This window comes from Ctenopharyngodon idella, chromosome 15 (assembly GCF_019924925.1).
Source record: "Ctenopharyngodon idella isolate HZGC_01 chromosome 15, HZGC01, whole genome shotgun sequence".
NCBI classification, from domain to species: domain Eukaryota; kingdom Metazoa; phylum Chordata; class Actinopteri; order Cypriniformes; family Xenocyprididae; genus Ctenopharyngodon; species Ctenopharyngodon idella.
Window position 1 is genome coordinate 31,331,263 of NC_067234.1, and position 16,505 is coordinate 31,347,767.

General features: G+C 38.1%; 1 protein-coding gene across 5 annotated transcripts in view; it reads right to left on the reverse strand.

The window, feature by feature from the left end:
* Window positions 1-3,427: 3,427 nt before the first annotated feature.
* stx1a (syntaxin 1A (brain)) overlaps window positions 3,428-16,505 on the reverse strand; it is a 42,882-nt gene continuing 29,804 nt past the window's right edge. Inside the window, exons 9-10 of one of the 5 annotated variants that reach the window (XM_051861598.1) lie at window positions 15,708-15,818; window positions 3,428-6,181 (exon numbers count right to left, since the gene is read on the reverse strand). In XM_051861598.1, the coding sequence (XP_051717558.1) occupies window positions 6,104-6,181; window positions 15,708-15,818 (189 nt within the window). In that variant the 3' untranslated portion in view covers window positions 3,428-6,103. Of the gene's footprint in view, window positions 16,033-16,505 lie in introns of all 5 variants that reach the window. The other 4 variants (XM_051861599.1, XM_051861597.1, XM_051861596.1 and 1 more) reach the window with 4 other exon arrangements.

Genomic DNA, 16,505 nt, shown 5'->3' on the forward strand with positions numbered 1-16,505 from the left:
TTAGAATATTACTTAAGACCAATACAAAGAAAGGATTTTTAGAAATCTTGGCCAACTGAAAAGTATGAACATGAAAAGTATGAGCATGTACAGCACTCAATACTTAGTTGGGGCTCCTTTTGCCTGAATTACTGCAGCAATGCGGCGTGGCATGGAGTCGATCAGTTTGTGGCACTGCTCAGGTGTTATAAGAGCCCAGGTTGCTCTGATAGTGGCCTTCAGCTCTTCTGTATTGTTGGGTCTGGCATATCGCATCTTCCTCTTCACAATACCCCATAGATTTTCTGTGGGGCTAAGGTCAGGCGAGTTTGCTGGCCAATTAAGAACAGGGATACCATGGTCCTTAAACCAGGTACTGGTAGCTTTGGCACTGTGTGCAGGTGCCAAGTCCTGTTGGAAAATGAAATCTGCATCTCCAGAAAGTTGGTCAGCAGCAGGAAGCATGAAGTGCGCTAAAACTTCCTGGTATACGGCTGCGTTGACCTTGGACCTCAGAAAACACAGTGGACCAACACCAGCAGATGACATGGCACCCCAAATCATTACTGACTGTGGAAACTTTACACTGGACCTCAAGCAACGTGGATTATGTGCCTCTCCTCTCTTTCTCCAGACTCTGGGACCCTGATTTCCAAAGGAAATGCAAAACATAATTTTGGACCACTCAGCAGCAGTTCAGTCCTTTTTGTCTTTAGCCCAGGCGAGACGCTTCTGACGCTGTCTGTTGTTCAAGAGTGGCTTGACACAAGGAATGCGACAGCTGAAACCCATGTCTTGCATACGTCTGTGCGTAGTGGTTCTTGAAGCACTGACTCCAGCTGCAGTCCACTCTTTGTGAATCTCCCCCACATTTTTGAATGGGTTTTGTTTCACAATCCTCTCCAGTGTGCGGTTATCCCTATTGCTTGTACACTTTTTTCTACCACATCTTTTCCTTCCCTTCGCCTCTCTATTAATGTGCTTGGACACAGAGCTCTGTGAACAGCCAGCCTCTTTTGCAATGACCTTTTGTGTCTTGCCCTCCTTGTGCAAGGTGTCAATGGTCGTCTTTTGGACAACTGTCAAGTCAGCAGTCTTCCCCATGATTGTGTAGCCTACAGAACTAGACTGAGAGACCATTTAAAGGCCTTTGCAGGTGTTTTGAGTTAATTAGCTGATTAGAGTGTGGCACCAGGTGTCTTCAATATTGAACCTTTTCACAATATTCTAATTTTCTGAGATACTGAATTTGGGATTTTCCTTAGTTGTCAGTTATAATCATCAAAATGAAAAGAAATAAACATTTGAAATATATCAGTCTGTGTGTAATGAATGAATATAATATACAAGTTTCACTTTTTGAATGGAATTAGTGAAATAAATCAACTTTTTGATGATATTCTATTTATATGGCCAGCACCTATATATATATATAAGGGCTATTAAGACATCTAGTGGCTACAGTATGGTATTACAGATTATTGTTTTAGTCCTTTGATAAAGAAAGTGTTTTCGTAGTTGGAAGCCAGAGTTTGCACTGTACAACAATGTCGTTTGCATTTTCTTCTTTGAAAACAAAATAGCAGCGAAATTTCCATGAGTTGAAAGCGTTTTTCCCCGCGAGCAGCAACCGTTTCAGCTAGCAGCAGTGATACAATCTGCGTCTGACGAGACTGTAGACAGGTGTTATTTGCGCATGCACCAGCGGGTGGCTCACGTGAGTCATCACTAGCAACAGAACCAGGAACTACTGTATAATCAAGCAGCGCTTAATATAGTGTTATTATGGCAAAATAATTATTTATTTAGTTTTAAATGAAACGATTGTAATCCCCCTTTTTTCAAAATGTAACTGTAATCTGATTACTACGTTTTATCAACGAATTACAGTTACTGGATTTTTGTATCCTGATTACGTAACGCCGTTACATGTATTCCGTTACTCCCCAACCCTGGTAAGTGCAAATGCGTAAACTAAGCTATCAGGCTTATCAGGTATCTGTATGCTAAGCTAGTACATAAGCTAACCAATACAGACATAAATGGTCATTATAACAGTTGTTGAAACAGCATTTATCATTACATGATTTTGTAGGAATTGTAAATAGGCACTAAAGAGAGTACCTATTAAAAGCTATTTGAACCAGTGGGATCGCAGGATTTTGGTCCATCCTTAATTATCTTTAATACAGTCTGTTAACTTAGATAATTTAGAAATTCATCTTGTCTGAAAGAAATATATAGCTGAGTATCATCAGCATAGCGTAGGAAACTAATTTCATATTTTCTAATAATATTTCAAAGGCAGAGCAGCAGAAAACAGCAGAGGGCCTAAAACAGACCCTTGAGGCACTCCATACTTTACTGCTGTGAGGTAAAATGCTTCCTTATTTACACACACAAAATGTTAACGGTCAGACCGGTAGGAACTAAACCATCTTAATGCCTATCCCTGAATACAATTACTGAAATATTTTGTAATGCAATTTTATGATTTTTGTCATGTAATTTTGTAATCTATATAAGAGTATGTTATGATCTATGGTGTTGAACGCAGCAGGTCAAGTCTTTGTGTTATGACAGGACCTAAACCTGACTGAAATTCTTCATACATGCTTTATTCTTCATATCTATAAGGACTTTCTGTGAGCAATATCTGATATTTTTCTACATACTTTACCTTAAGGCAGTTTGCACCAAGCTTCTTTCCTTGTTTTCTCCAGTTCACAATGAGCTTGCTCATCTGGCCAAAAAACATGAGAGGCTACATTTGTTAGTCATTTTAAGTCTGGTGGTTAAAGTTCTTGTCTTATTTGAGAATAAAATAACATATTTGATTAAGTATAATATATATATACGTACAGCAAATTAGGCTTCTCAAAAGTAATTAAATATGTATTTTAATCACATTTAATTACTGTAGCTGGTGGAGGAGCTCACAATCAATGTCATCACGCAGACGAGATAAGATAATAGGCTGATATAGGATGTGTAGAACGAAAGTACTGATATGATTGGATGCTATAAATGAGTTACATTAGCTCCTGATAGTCTTCTTATAAAAGTATCTTGCATTTATAATATAGTTTACCACATAAATCAAATGTATAAATGTCTTTTGATTCATGCTCAAGTAACCTACTATGTAGGATTTAAATAATATTTTTTACAGTTTATTCAGGATACTCATTCACCTGTAAAAGCAATATATCAGCAAGGTCTTCATTCTTGAAGGTTCGTAGCCTCCACTGCAGAAGCAGCTATAAGGGTTTCTGGGCCTGAGGGGAGAAGCTCAGTTTTCCCAATGTTCTCTGACTTCTGTGGTCCAGGTGGGCTTGAGTTCCAGCTCATTATATTATGGGGGTCAGAAAGCAATCAATATAAAATATATACAGTACGTTCATTAGACTCTTTTCAGAGAAGGGGTGACAAAAATCGAGACAGCAAATACATTAAAGATTCAAAAGTTTATTTCACCCTTTTAAAAGAAAAAAAAAGTGCATTTAAGAAATAAATAAAATATAAAACCGCAATATACAACTTCAAATTTTGCTTGATCCCTCAGATGTCATTCGTGTCTGATGGAGTGTAAGAGGCATCGCCAATAAACTGAACATTAGTACTGTACGCACCATCACAAAATATCAATTCATATTAGAGAAATTATGGAATCAATCTAGTTATAGATGCTGAAATTTTAATTGTACATCCTGAATATATAGTCCTAAAACTTAATTTATAGCGATACATTTGAATATATAGTTATAAATCCTGAATACATAATTATACATCACATTATCAATATTATAATGCCTTGAAAGATAACACAAATAAAAAAAAAAAAATAAAAAAAAAGGACTACTTTTAATCATAAAAGGTCAGAGATTTGTAAGTTACTTGTCTTTAAAATGAACATCAACATCTTTATGTCATAAGTGCATCCACTCATTCAGGTTTGTGCTGAGGAGCTGAGACAGTTTCCCGGCCATTTCAGCAGGTAGTTTAGTGTTGTGGCAGGAGGGACACAATGGCCCTGTCCCAAATGGCACCCTAAACACTCACGGTCTTCCTACGAGTCTGCACTTTCGTGGTGTAACTCTGCTTTGACTGTCGGGAGGAAGTCTTCTGCAGTGCTTGCTTCAGAGCGGGCTCAAAAAAAGTGTCCGAAACCTTAGTGGACATTATCGAGTACACTCATTCAATCCCACAATGCACCGCAATAACAAGTGTACAACTGATGTACGTTCTATGACTAGAGAATACCCATAATGCACTGTGAGAGTCACGCGCTGAATGAATTCCCACATCTTGCCAGAAGATGGCGTCCGCAGCTGAATCATTCCTTCAAGGGAATTGTATTAGTGAACTAATGTAGGGAATAGTAAATAAGGGTATAGGGGGCGATTTTGGATTCAGCCATGGACATACCAACCGGGAAATAATTTCAACAAAATGAAAAAAAGAAGAAAAAACTCGGAAGCTTGAACACGTGACAGGCTAGAACAGACCTCATTGGTTCTTGCGCATCACACGCACTTTTGAACTTCTTTTCTTTTTAATTAATGGCGGTTGGCAAACCCACCTGAAGGTGCACAGCGCCACCTACTGCACGACACCTGCAGCTGACTTGAAATAAACAATCAGTCTTACCAATCAGTTAAAAAAAATGTTTAATCGGCCTAATACCAATCCTTGAGATCGGATCGGGACATCCCTTATCATTACCGTTAGGGAATCAGCACATACATGTTCCATATTCATATGGAATGCAGTTTGAAATCGCTGGTGTTTCTGACGTCACAAACTACCTTGTAACCAATCACGACAACGCATGAGCAGGGGAATCTCGAAAGAAGCCAGGTTATCCCAGTATATTTTTCTGTTGATATGAAAAATTGTATAGATTTAGCAATATAGCGGGTGTATGATGTATATTACAATGCCTTTCTCCACTGACTAGTTTGTCAGGTCTTCTTAGGTAAATGCAAGACCTACTCAAAGAGGTTGTTCCACATTATTAAACAAGTCACAGTTCTCATGCAATATGAGGAGGAAGAAAGATCTTTCTGAAGATGAAAAGCATGAAATTGTGTAATGTCTTGCAAAATGCATAAAAACAACTAATATTTTGCAAAAACTGAATAGAGACCATCGAACTGTCAAAAGATTTGTGAGTGATTTAGAGCACAGAAAGACTCAGTCAGATAAAGGTCATTTAAGAAAATTCAGTGTATTTAAAGGGCATCTATAAAAATAAATAAAAAAATGTGAATGAGTGGTGCAAGCCCCCTCCTTTTATGCCCATATGTCCGGGGGAGGGGCATGCAAATTACACTCGCCAAATCTCATTGGCCTTTTCTGAAGTATCAGAGGTGTTTGGGGCTCTCAAGTGCGACCCCTAGTGTCACTACATTGACACAACATCAAAGATAGGGAACTGGAGTTATACTTTTTTTTGAAAAATGCAACAATTACAAGCTATTTTTCACAAAATAAAACAAACACAAATCTTCCTTTGCAATTCAAAGACTAGTGGTTTATTAATGATAACTGGATGTCTTTCTGTTTGTCATTGTGGATTGAGAGAATATGTTTCCTTCACAAGCCCTCAAAGTATCACAGTGACAGGTAATACACTGAGTTTTGTTCAGGGGCACCTGTGCTTTTAAATTTGTATTAAAAAAAGTTTTCAACTATGAAAAGACTTCAATGACCAACAAAAGCCAGAGCAAAGGGCTGGAATACACTACTTGACTTTAGCCTGGATTCGATGAGTAACGCTAGTTGGCCTGCCGATTTTGGGCAGTCGGAGTTGAGAGATTTCACAGAAAATCCTGTAGTGTATGATTTTAGATTTTAGAACATGTATTGTTTTCATTTGTCATGCGTCTCCTCGTGTTTCTGTGTGAGTTTGTGTCTGGAATGACTTGACAGTCTGAATCTGCTAGTGTATGATCCTCAGCCGTTTAATGTATGATGCACTAGTTTTCCTTCTGCAACCATTTTGTGCAAGTATATGATGTCTAGTGTTTTAAAATCGGTTCAGATCATGTAGTGTGTTCCAGCCATAACACATTGCAGAACCAGTGTCTTTATTATCCGGTCCATGCTGTCTGTGTGTCATTCAGGCCAACACACCACCAATGATGAAAGCAACTACGACTCCAAGCAGCACACAACAGATAATAATCATGATTTTCTTCTGTATTTGGAAGTTCAAGAAAAAAAATGGTGTTCCAGGCAGCATGAAAAGTAGAAAAGAAAAGTTACTGTAATGACCCAGGCAGACATTTCATTGCATATTTAAAGATTCGTGGAGAGCAGTTTGAGGATGTTTGGGTTTTTCCATTCATTTATGACATGTTGTAGATGAATTTACAGATAATGGGACATCACACAGCTTATATGCTGATGTAATGCAGTTATAATATGTGTTGACTAACGTTAGAAATTAAGTGCTAAGAGAAAGCAGCAGCTGCTCTCCACAATGGCATTGTTTTGAATGTAAGGAGTGTAGCAAGTGTGTGACACTGTTGATCCATCATCCCAGCTCTTTTTTCCCAATGGATTACAAACACACCACAACACAGTTAATGCATGCTGAGCAGACACAGTGATATAAAACACAACACAAACAGAGGTTGGGAGATAAATAGTGCCTATAAAAAGTATTCACCCTCAGTAGTATGTATGGAGCACCAGAAACATCTCTGGGGAAAGCAAGCGATTGATTATTTATTACATAACCACTGATCACAGCATAAATGCACCTCTATCTGGAAGCATTGAGGCAGAACATGCAGTGTGTTCCTGGGAAGTCTGTATTTAGGGGTTGGGAAGTCGTAATTATGACATGAGGTGCATTCATTTCAAAGACATTTTGCTCAGAACAAGATGGCGATGTACCTTTTCTACAAAACATTCAGCAAGATTTTAACTCCACTTTTACAAAATGATGAATAAAGTAAGTGCATTAGTTGTATTTTTGCTTTTTATGTCTTTCAATTTATGAAGGTGCTGTAAATCGAATCATTATATATTCTATTGTAATTGTATATATTCTATTGGGTAACACTTTAGTATAGGGAACATGTATTCACTATTAACTATGACTTTTCCCTCAATAAACTCCTAATTTACTGCTTATTAATAGTTAGTAAGGTAGTTGTTAAGTTTAGGTATTGGGTAGGATTAAGAATGTAGAATAAGGTCATGCAGAATAAGGCATTAATATGTGCTTAATATTTACTAATAAACAGCCAATATTCTAATATGCATGCTAATATGCAACTAGTTAAAAGATCCTAAAATAAAGTGTTACCTTCTATGGTATTGTATTTTGTACATGCAACTTTGTTTTAATGAAAATTAAAAAAAAAAAAAAAAAAAAGAAAAGATTTTATTCATTCCAACAAAATTACCAACAATACAGACTCTGCATTTATTGCACTTACACTTTTTTCTCACTAGGGGCTTTCACACCGCATAGCTCTACGAACTAAGGCTACATTCACACTGCAGGTAAATGTGGCCCAAATCTGATTTTTTTTGCCCACATGTGACTCATAAGGGGCTTTCGCACCGGAGGAACCTTTTCATAGTTCCTAGAACTTTTGGCGAAAGCAACCGGATTTTGGCGTGTTTGCACTGCAGGAACTAGGAATGATTTTAGTTCTAGGAACTCCTTTTGGGGGAACTAAATTAGCTCCTAGTTCAGAGTAGGGTCTAAACCAGCACTATAGGAACTATCAGTGACGTGAGTGTACGTTGATTGGTCAAATACATGTCAAACACCGGTACCCGCCATTTTTAAAAAGCTTTGTAAACATATTTACTTCACGAACATGGAAAACAGCGATAGCGGCATTTAACTGTTGTCTGCAGTGGTTGTTCTTTTCTCCGCCTCGATGATATGTAATACTGAAAGTTGTCATGGGAGATTTCGTCTCTTAGCCCCACTTTTTGTTCTTTCAGTCATGTAATTATGTGTTTACATTCCATCTCCGTTATCAGGAAACCCACAACACACAACAAACACAGCTCCGATCACGACATCCTCCATCCACCGGTTTTTAGCATTTGAAAATGCCGCGCTTAAAGATGCCGCTGTCGACCACTTCAGAATTACTATTGCCAGTGTGAATGCAACCAGGAACATGGCCCGGCGGAGAAATTAGTTCTCAAGGAACTATCCTAGTGGCTAGTTCCTATAACTGAGTTCCTAGAACTATTCGGTGCGAAAGCCCCTGTATCTGTTTTCCCCATGACAGTACAAACCACATGGAATCTGATCTTTTCAATTCCGATTTGAGCCACTTACATATGTGATACTAAATCCGATACAGGTCAGAGTTTTGTAATGCGACCGCAGTGTGAACAGTCATATCGGAATTCATGCGATTTTTACGTCACTCAAGATCAACATTCGTTACCATTCTGCGCTCATGGGAGTCACTTCAAAGATTTTATGGTAACACTTTACAATAAGGATTCATTAGTTAACATTAGTTAAGTACATTAGTTAACATGAACTAATAATGAACTTCTACAGCATTTATTAATCTTTGTTAATTTCAACATTTACTAATACATTATTAAAATCTTGTTAATATTAGTTAATGCACTGTGAACTGACAAGAACAAACAATGAACAGCTGTGTTTTCATTAACTAACGTTAACGAAGATTAGTAGATAGAGTAACAAATGTATTGCTTATGGTTAGTTTGTGTTAGTTAATACATTAACTAATGATTAACTAATGAACCTTATTGTAAAGTGTTACCCATTGTACATACCCAACGTTATCAAGTCAGTAGAAGGACAGTGATGTGTCAGAACTCGACAACTCTATAATACAAGCAAAACATGAGGGCTCGTATCATAAGTATCATAATTTTGCTGGTTTCCGCGGCAGATCACACTATAAATAAACTCGTAATCACTTACTTTAATGCTCTCTGTGTTTACCTTAAGTCTGTGATTTTCCTGCAGTTGGGTTACTTTTTCACTGTTGCCGCGGGTTGTTTTGCAACTCCGTGTGTTAAATCAACCGCGATATTTAACCCCCGGAAAGTGATTTGTACCGGGATAGCCCACAGAACGCGATGGGGCTAGTTTTGGACTAGTTTTGAGAACTAATTGAGTGGATTTTTGTGGTAAAAAATCTGGAAATCTGATATTCGCCACATTTAAAACAATAATGTGAACAGCTATACAAAAAAAAATCAGATCTGAGCAAAAATCAGGATTGAGCATTAAGGCTCGTAGTGTGAATGTAGCCTAAATTCTAGGAACTAGACACAAGGGGTAGTTCCCGAGAACCAATTTTCCATCAGGCCATTTTCCTGGTTGCATTCGCACCAGCAATAGGAACTCTGAATCGACCGATAGCGGTGTCATTTAAGCATGGTATTTACAAATGTCAACAACCAGAGGATGGAGAAGTCAAGATCGGAGCTGTGTTTGTTGTGTGTCGTGGGTTTTGTGGTAACGGAGTTGGAATGTAAACGCATAATTTACGCGATTGAAAGAGCAAAAAGAGGGGCTAAAGAGACGAAATCGCCATGATAACTTGAAGTGTTAGATATCATCTAAGCTGAGAAAAGAACACAACCCCACAGACAGCAGGTAAATGCTGCTAACTCTGTTTTCCATGTTCGTCAAGTAAATATGTTTACATGGCTTTTTAAAAATGCTGGGTGTCGGTGTTTTGTGTGCGTTTGGCCAATCAACGTACATTTATGTCACTGATAGTTCCTATAATGCTGGTTTATGCTGTGTATCAGACGAGGTTGGATGTGGAAATATCCCAAATTAAATGTCCCACTCCAGACCTCAGTGAGTTCCAGTAACTCATACACATGTTGACCACATGATGTCGCCCTGACACAATGACAGCATATCGTGTTTTTCTGTCAATTATGGCAAAATAGAATAAAAATAACATACAATCGCTTTGAAAACAGCTGATGAAGGTGAAACTTTGTTTTTAAATTTTATATTCATTGGAATCATTGGAATCTTTGAAGTGACGTCAAATTACGTGTCTCGCTGAGGTTCCCTGAGTTCACATGCCAAATGTCCGACTTTGAGTGGCGTTCCAGATGTTATTTCCTAAAAGGAGGTGGGAAAAATCCCAAATCCAATCTGTCTGGAACGCAGCATTAGACCCTACTCTGAAGTAGGAGCTAATTTAGTTTCTCAAAAAAAAGGAGTTCCTAGAACTAAAATCGTTCCTAGTTCCTGCGGTGCAAACATGCCGAAAAGCGGATATTTCAGCCAATAGTTCTAGGAACTATGAAAATGTTCCTCCAGTGCAAAAGCCCCTACTGACACTTTATGGGAGACTGTAAACAAAAAAATTTAATATGGTAACTGGTTTTCCAGAAGGCATGTGGAAGACTCTGAAGCAGCTGATCCGATGAGACCAAAACTGCACTTTGTGAGACTAATTCAGACTAACTGCCATATTTGATAAACCAGATCTTCAATTCACTGTGCTTGAGCTCTACAAACAATTAAAGAGTTAGTTCACCCAAAAATGAAAATAATGTCATTTAATACTCACCCTCATGTCGTTCTACACAGATAATTGCCAGCAATGTTACTGCACCTCTCAAGATCCATAAAGGTAATAAAAACATATTTGAAACAGTTCATGTGAGTTTAGTGGTTCTATCTTAATATTATAAAGCGACAAGAATAATAACCAAATAATGACTTTTCAGTAATATCTATATGGGCTGATTTCAAAACACTGCTTAAGAGCTTTACGAATCGAATCAGTGAATCGGAGCACCAAAGTCACGTGATTTCAGCAATTTAGCCGTTTGATAGGAGATCCGAATCACTAATTCGAAACAAAAGATTCATAAAGCTCTGAAGCTTCATGAAGCAGTGTTTTGAAATCGACCCATTATTAGTTACGGGTGTAGAGCGACATGAGGGTGAGTAATAAATGACATTATTTTCATTTTTGGGTGAACTAAACCTTTAAGACAATAGCAGTGGGCAGATGTGCAACAATAAAGAGAGCTATAGCATCCACACAGAATCACTGCAAGTGATTGATATGGCTATAATTACTCTAATAAATGATGACAAATTTCCAGAAAGTGAATACTTTTTCTAGGCACTGTACACCGTATCCCATCTCAAAGTCCAGCTTTTTTCATCTTATTACACACTCAGTCTGTACGTAATTTCCCAGCATGTCTGTGTCTTTGTTTTTAACAAAATCCCCTGAATCTATTGGCTATATCACAAATAAGAGAAGATAAAAACAGATGGTCCTGAGTTCCTGCCTGTCAATAATGTCTGAGCACTATACAGGTGAAGTGTCTTGGTTAGCTCAATCCAATGGCTAGAGAGATGATGAGGATGAGAAGGCAGACGGACACACAGCCGCCTATCAGGATCAACTTCTGTGGAGGACATGGATAGAAAGATCAGAGATCTTCACTTTAGCCCATCACTTTGTGATATCTTAGTGCTGAAAGGATTACAAACCTTAACAACCACTTACTAGGGGTGTAACGAGACAGTTAGCTCACGAGATGAGACACGAGATTAAGTTCACAAGAATGAGACAAGATTTTTACACAGTATTTTTAAGAAATCCTCAATGATGAAATACATGACTAGAAAAATAGTCTGCAGGTTCATTTGAAATGTTTTAACTTATCATCTTCTAATGAATGTCATTTCAGTTCTACTTTCTGAGTATGAGTTATCATATGCAGTAAAAGACAACAATACTCAAGCACTGTAAAAGGTTTTGCCACAAACTCAACTGACTGGCTTCTCTCCTGTATGATTTCATATGAGTCTCTTTAGACCTTACTGTACATGATTTATGAGCTTCTACAACCTTTGACCTCCTAACTGAACTCCTTTCCACAAATTGATTTTAGAAATAATAACAGTATAAATAAAAATGAATAATACAGTTTTCTCTTAGTCTTATTAAGTGCAAACAATAAGTGCAACCATAATCAAAGTACTCTCTCAATATTCAAAGAGACCATATTTATTCTTTAATCATGATAGAGAGCTGAGAGATGGTTACAACTACACAGCCCAGCCTAAGATAGCTTTCATAATGGGAGATATTCGCATGCATCAAGAAGCCGATTTCAAAATGCAGGGTGTTGAAATCACATTTTAATGTGCGCTCGCGTGTAGGCTACTCTATGAACAGGGAGCGGCGGTGCTGAGCGCGAGTTCTACAAGATTAGACATTTATTAGACGCTTAGGCTCTGTTGTGGATCGAATCCTCCGCCATGGTCTTGTCAGTCATCTCATCACATGATCGGTGAACTCTGATTTCTGCTGCACTACATATACGACTACATCTCGTGTTGGATGAACTGGATGGGACCGAAGTGACCGTTATCCAACTGAATTAAATGGTTTTTATTTCTACAACAAGCAAAACAACAGTGGAGGCGCAATGTAAACATAGCGGTGGCATATTCTATCCCAATTTCACCCTCACACTCCGTCATGGCAATATCGCGAGACAGCTTTTTACCTCAACGAGCCTCAGCTTTTTACCTTTTGATCTCGCGAGATCCTGTCACACCCCTACCATTTACCATTCAGGTTTAGTTCACCCAGAAATGAAACTTTGATCATCAATTACTCCCCCTCATGATGTTCAAAGCCCTTTCCTTCTACAGTGGAACAGAAGATGAGATGGAAGGATGCTCTTTTCCATTCACATTAAACACACACAAGTACTGGGACTGGTGAACCGCTGGTACTGCATCCAGTAGGACGTCACTTGGTCCTTAATCAAAAGCTACAGGGTGTTCTTGATGGCTGGATTTTTCTTCTTCCTAGCAGAAAATCCAGGTTGAATCTCATCCCAGATTGATAGGTGTACATGACTTTCTTCTTTCTGACAAACACAATTCGAGTTATATTAATAAATATCCTGACGCATCCAAGATTTATAATGGCAGTGAATAGGAAACAACGATTATGAGCTGAAGAAAGTGTCTCCATCCACATCCATCCATCATAAATGTGTAATCCACATGGCTCCGGGGGGTTAATAAAGGCCTTCTGAAGCGAAGCGATGTGTTTGTGTAAAAAAAAAAAAAAAAATCCATATTTGACAAGCTATGAAGTAAAATAACTAGCTTTTGCCAGACCGCCTTCCGTATTCATCTTACAAAGAAAGTGTAAAACTCTCACAGTTCAAAACGCTTACTCTACATCCTACGCAAGGTCAGTTACACTTTTTTCGTAAGTTGAATACGGAAGGCGGTCTGGCAAAAGCTAGTTATTTTATTTGGTAAAACTTTAGTATACAGAACACATATAATCTATTAACTACGATTTTCCCTCAATAAACTCCTAATTTACTGCTTATTAATAGATAGTAAGGTAGTTATTATTAAGTTTAGGTATTGGGTAGGATTGAAAATGTAGAATAAGGTCATGTAGAATATGGCATTAATATGTGCTTATAAACAGTAATACATAGCCAATATTCAAGTAATAAGGATGCTAATAAGCAACTAGTTAAAACACCCTAAAATAAAGTGTTACCTTTTGCTTTATAACTTGTTAAATATGGATATTTTTCTCACACAAACGCATCCCGTTCACTGTCATTATAAAGCTCTGATGCGTCAGGATATATATTAATATATCTCCGATTGTGTTCATCAGAAAGAAGAAAGTCATATACACCTAGGATGGCTTGAGGGTGAGTAAAGCTTGGGGTAATTTTCATTTGAAAGTGAACTAATCCTTTAAGGATGTTGGAGAACCCAGGGTAAGGCTGCTCCAGCCCTTCATAAGTTCTTGCTTTAATTGGAACGTAAAATCCACAATAGAGGCTTAGTAACTACTAGCTAGTTTGTAACTCTGTACTTTATTTGGTTGCACCATTTGTTCTTTAGGCAGAACGTAGTGCGTGGTCACATAATATGACGTTTACCCTCAATGATCCAAAAGCAGCCTTCAAATATGTGAGCGGAAGTTGAGCAGAACTCTGTGGATTTATTAGTGAGCTAGACAGAAACTGGCTAAACTTGCTCGCAAATTACAGCCAGTCATCAAATTATTAGCTTAAAGGACCATTCACACCAAGAACGATAACTATAAAGGTAACGATAAAGATATAGTTCTAAAAATCGTTCTAACTATAAAAGAATAGCACTGTCCACACCACAGATATAACGATAATAATACAGAGAAACAATATCATTGGGATCACTTTCAGAATGATTTTTTTCCAGCTGTTGAACGATAAAACACTGATAGCCAATCAAGATCCATTCTAATCGAAAGGCTTGTGCATTTAAAATGGCAGACGACATTGCGGAGAAGTTAATCGGCGAGGTCCAGAAAAATCCACTACTGTTGACAAGTCAAACCCTCTTTTCAAGGATACTTTAAAGAAAATGGATATATGGAAAACAATCGGTACCTGTCAGAACGATGATGATCTCATTAACAATGAGATCATTATGCCAGGCTAGCAAACAGTGTAACATAAAATTATCTTAGGTATCCAGCGCTAGTTTTGACAACATTATCTTGCTTCCTTTGAAGCTGCAGTGAAAAAGACTAGGTGTTGTTTTAATTCCACTATATTGACTTCGTCAGCTAAATTCACTGTTAGATTATATCGCTTACACTAGCTATTCACTCAAAACACAGCATGCTGAGGACATCTGCTGGTTAAAGCTTGTTGTAAATACAACAAGAACAGCAAAAACAAGTTGTAAACACTTTGAAAAAGCAGCGCGTGAGCTTACAATAAACAGACCGTTATCGTTCGTTGGTGTGGACGCTAATATAGTTATCGTTATAGTTATCGTATCATTCTTGGTGTGACAGGCATTAACTGTTCCTTCATATACACAGAAAATAATGCCATTTATGCATAATCACAATATGTGAAAAAATAGTTCATCACTCATCGTGCCGCAGGTAGTTTCCGTTCTTGAGTGATGCTGCTGTTGGTTGGGCAGTGTGTGATCTGGCAACTGATATGATGTCAGATACAAGGGGCGTGGCTTCTGGCAGAGTTGAGCCCACCCCAGAAGGAGGGGCCTAGTCTAAATGTTGTGTTTACTAACAGTAACTGAAAATCCTGCACCTTTACGCTCTTTCAGCAAGTTCAGACATGATAGGTCTGCATTTTTGAAGATATGGCTTCAAACGTGGAAAATCTTGAGACCATCTTGCTGTACATCATTCACTACAGGACCTGTCCTCTGCTTCTGACATGGTGGATCATCAGCTCCTGTCCAACAACCTCACTGATCTGGTCCCTTTGGTCGCTCCAATTCATCAGCTCATAGCTCATGTGTTTGAATGAAGGAACATTATCTTCAGCTCAACCTTCATTCATTTTCCCCTGCATGTCATGATAATCTGTGGTTGGTTGATTTTCATGTCGGACTGTCTTTTTGTGTGTGAGAGGTGGCCAGAGAACATAGAAGAAACTTTTATACTTGGTTTATTCTTGTGCATTTGTAAAGCTTTTTAAATGTATTAATGGAATAACAGCTTACTGACTGATAAACAAACATCTGTGAGACACCTCAATGATTGAGAAATCGGCATTAGAATAATGTTGACAGCACACAGACAAAGCTTCTCATAACAGTATAAGGAGTGGGAATGGAAAAAGGCCGGAAGTGAGAGGGATGTGCAAACGCTCATGCAGGACGGATGGCAGGCACTGACATATCTTTCACTCACCCTTCGCGTATTACTCTGGTACTTTACAGCCTTTGTGGTGTCTCGCACTGCGTCCTTAATGTAATCCACTGTACACTCCACATTAAACTCTATACGGTCTACCATCTCTCCCTGACCAGAACAGAAGATGGACAGCACCAGAGGAGGAGGAAAGAGAAAGAGAAAGGGAAAGGTGATTTCAGAGGAGTTTAATGGATTGGTTGCTATATCTCACCGTCCTGCTAGTCTTCTGGACTTTGACAGCTGCTTTGGTTTGCTCTTTGGCCTTTTCCACATATTCCTGAGCACTGCAGACATTCTTCTCTATATTGTTTATTAACTCTCCCTAAAAGAAGACAGGAAAATACAGCTCACTAAACCACTGAGTCATCAATATATTGGATAGTAATGGCACACTGGTAAGTATATTTAGCACTTTTCTGAAGACGTCCACAAAATAGGGTTTAAAAGCAAGGGGTCAATGTTTTGCCCCATTAGACCCTGCTGGTAGATGCTGTAATTACATTTGGCTGCAAACCAAATATTCCTCCAATGACTGCCAACCTAAAATATGTATAAACATCAAAAGGGCCATTGAAAGGAAGTGCTCAAGTATTAAACTTCAAAGTAAATGTTATCTTTGGTTTTCTATTTATTTTATAATAGATTCTGCATTTTTGTAACCATGCTAACAGAATTTTGCACCTGCCCTGTATTCAGTATGCCTGATTTATTTCAAACAATAAACATTAAATAAAATGTAGAAAATTAACAGTTTATTAAACTAGACAAAAATGGATAACATGAAAAAAAAAGTTA